Raw genomic sequence first — 2,207 nt, forward strand, 5'->3', positions numbered from 1 at the left:
GTTAATGCTCTGACTGGCACCTGATGTTCCTTTGGATGGATTTTAAGGAAGTGCTGGTGCTGATTTGGTGGGTGACTTTCTTCCCCCAAATCGGTATAAATGAGTGTCTTGGCATATCGGGCTGCAGGCAGGAGTGCGGCACCATCATGCCTGTGCCGGTCCTGCTGCCTTTGGCTCAGTCGAGATTCAGTGACCCTGCCTCTGTGCTGGGAGGTGTTGATCACAGCACGCTGACTCTGTTCCAGTTTGGGCAGCTGCTTTTGATTTCCCCGAATTCTTCTTGTAAGCTCAAATCCCAGATTCTTCATTTCTGTTCTAAATAAGTGCGAAGTGTTGACGCATCTCAGCAATGAGTCATGTAGTCCAAACCAGTGTCGGTCTGCCTTCAGTGAGCGCAGTGGTGACAATCCATCCTCCCAGGAATTGCATTTCCCCTTCTCTGCCTTTCAGGTATCCACGAAGAGTATCAGCTTCCATACTACGACCTTGTACCCTCTGATCCTTCTATTGAGGAGATGCGGAAGGTCGTATGTGATCAGAAATTACGGCCTAATATCCCAAACTGGTGGCAAAGCTATGAGGTAAGGTCTGCTTTCATCTTTGCATCCCCTTCCCCCTCGATAAGGTGAGTAAAGAGTAAGTACTGTAAGTTGAGCTCCAATTCTAGGAGGTGTGGAGGCTGTATCAGCGGCCCGACAGGCAGCAGCAGCCTGGCAGAGCGATGTGGGGTCAGGGGAGAGGAGAGCACTGACATCTGCCGTTGTTTCTTGCCTAGGCACTACGGGTGATGGGTAAGATGATGCGAGAGTGCTGGTACGCCAACGGAGCGGCTCGACTCACCGCCCTCCGCATTAAGAAAACCCTCTCGCAGCTCAGTGTCCAGGAAGATGTGAAAATCTAGGCTCTGAGCCCCAGCAGGAGGAAACTGCACAGAAGCTGCCATGCTAGAGTAGACGTGTGATGGAGGCCTACCTCGTGTTTCTGCCCAATCTACTGCTACCAACCAGACAGCGTGACCTACAGGCTGCTAGGTGGGGTGACGGAGCCTATTGAATTGCTCTCTTCCCTGCTTGGGTATGAAACAATCAGAAACCTTTTATGATCACCTCCTGACAGCGTGAAGACTTGAGAGGGACTTAACCTGAGGGATCTCAGCCATGACCATAACTCTTGTTTCTTTAACGGAAATCCCTGTAAAGTTCAGTGCGTGCGGTGCACCCTTTGGCAGTGTTTGAAGCCGGGGTGCTAGGTGCTGGGAGTGGGAAGGGAAAGGGAAGGTTTTTTCTTGCCGTACTCTGAGGAATTTTTTTTTTCCAGGGACTGGCACGTTAATGCAGAAAAAGCATTTGCAAAACAAATGGTGCTCCCTTCTGAGAGGCTGAGCCTGAACAGTTTATCAGCTTCACGAAACCATTTCCCTCCTTTTTCTTAAGCTTGAAAAATTCTAAGTCGAAAACAGAAATCTGACTGGCTGTCAGTGTGCGCAATGGTGTATGCATGCGCGAGGTGCGCGTGTCCCCTGTGCCTGTTCATCTCCTTCCGTAGACGTGCGGTGTCTGCCCGTAGGGTGGCTCATCTCTGTTCGTGCTTTCTGTGCATGTGCAAATCTAGAGTGTCCTTTTTTTGAGCTGTGCGCGCTGGTGCTCTCCTTGTTGAGTAGTGAGCATTGTCTAGCTTGGACAGGCTGCTGAAAACCAGATCCTTGGCTCTCCGATGGGTGCTGTGGCCTGGCTGTCCCTACGCTGGCTGCAGGATCTTCCCATCAGGTTGCCTCACTGCCACCCCCTCCCTTTTTTAAGAAAAAACAAATGAGGAACTGACTTCACTCCTGGAATCCAGGGGGTTTTTTGTCTTGAGCCCCTGGGGTTTGTAGTTCTTGGTAGGGTGGAAAGAGAAACCTGGGGCGGGGGGAGATGCCACGGAGCCGAGACGCGTGTCGGAGATAGAGCAGGCACTGCGCCCGGCTGGAAGGAGACCAGGCCATGGGGAAATGCAGGAGACCGTTCCCGTAGGAACACAATTCCCGAGTCCACCATCCAGGCACCCTCACAGGCGCGCTTGGCAGCGTGGGGCATTCTCGGGGCCTGAGCCGCAAGGGGCTGGGGGCCGGGGTGGGCTCTGCACCTCCCGAGGGGCACTTGGCGCTTGGCAGGATCTGACAGCGGGGTGTGGGTTGGGAGATCGATGTCCATCTTTTTAATATACAT

General features: G+C 52.8%; 1 protein-coding gene across 1 annotated transcript in view; it reads left to right on the forward strand.

Moving 5' to 3' along the window:
• The window catches only part of LOC104169136 (activin receptor type-1B-like), a 6,224-nt gene extending 5,323 nt beyond the window's left edge, over positions 1–901 (forward strand). Inside the window, 2 exon segments of the mRNA XM_009709957.1 lie at positions 451–581; positions 776–901. Of these exon segments, the coding sequence (XP_009708259.1) occupies positions 451–581; positions 776–901 (257 nt within the window).
• Positions 902–2,207: the final 1,306 nt, after the last annotated feature.

The sequence above is a fragment of the Cariama cristata genome, unplaced genomic scaffold (assembly GCF_000690535.1).
Source record: "Cariama cristata isolate BGI_N322 unplaced genomic scaffold, ASM69053v1 scaffold24051, whole genome shotgun sequence".
Taxonomy (NCBI): domain Eukaryota; kingdom Metazoa; phylum Chordata; class Aves; order Cariamiformes; family Cariamidae; genus Cariama; species Cariama cristata.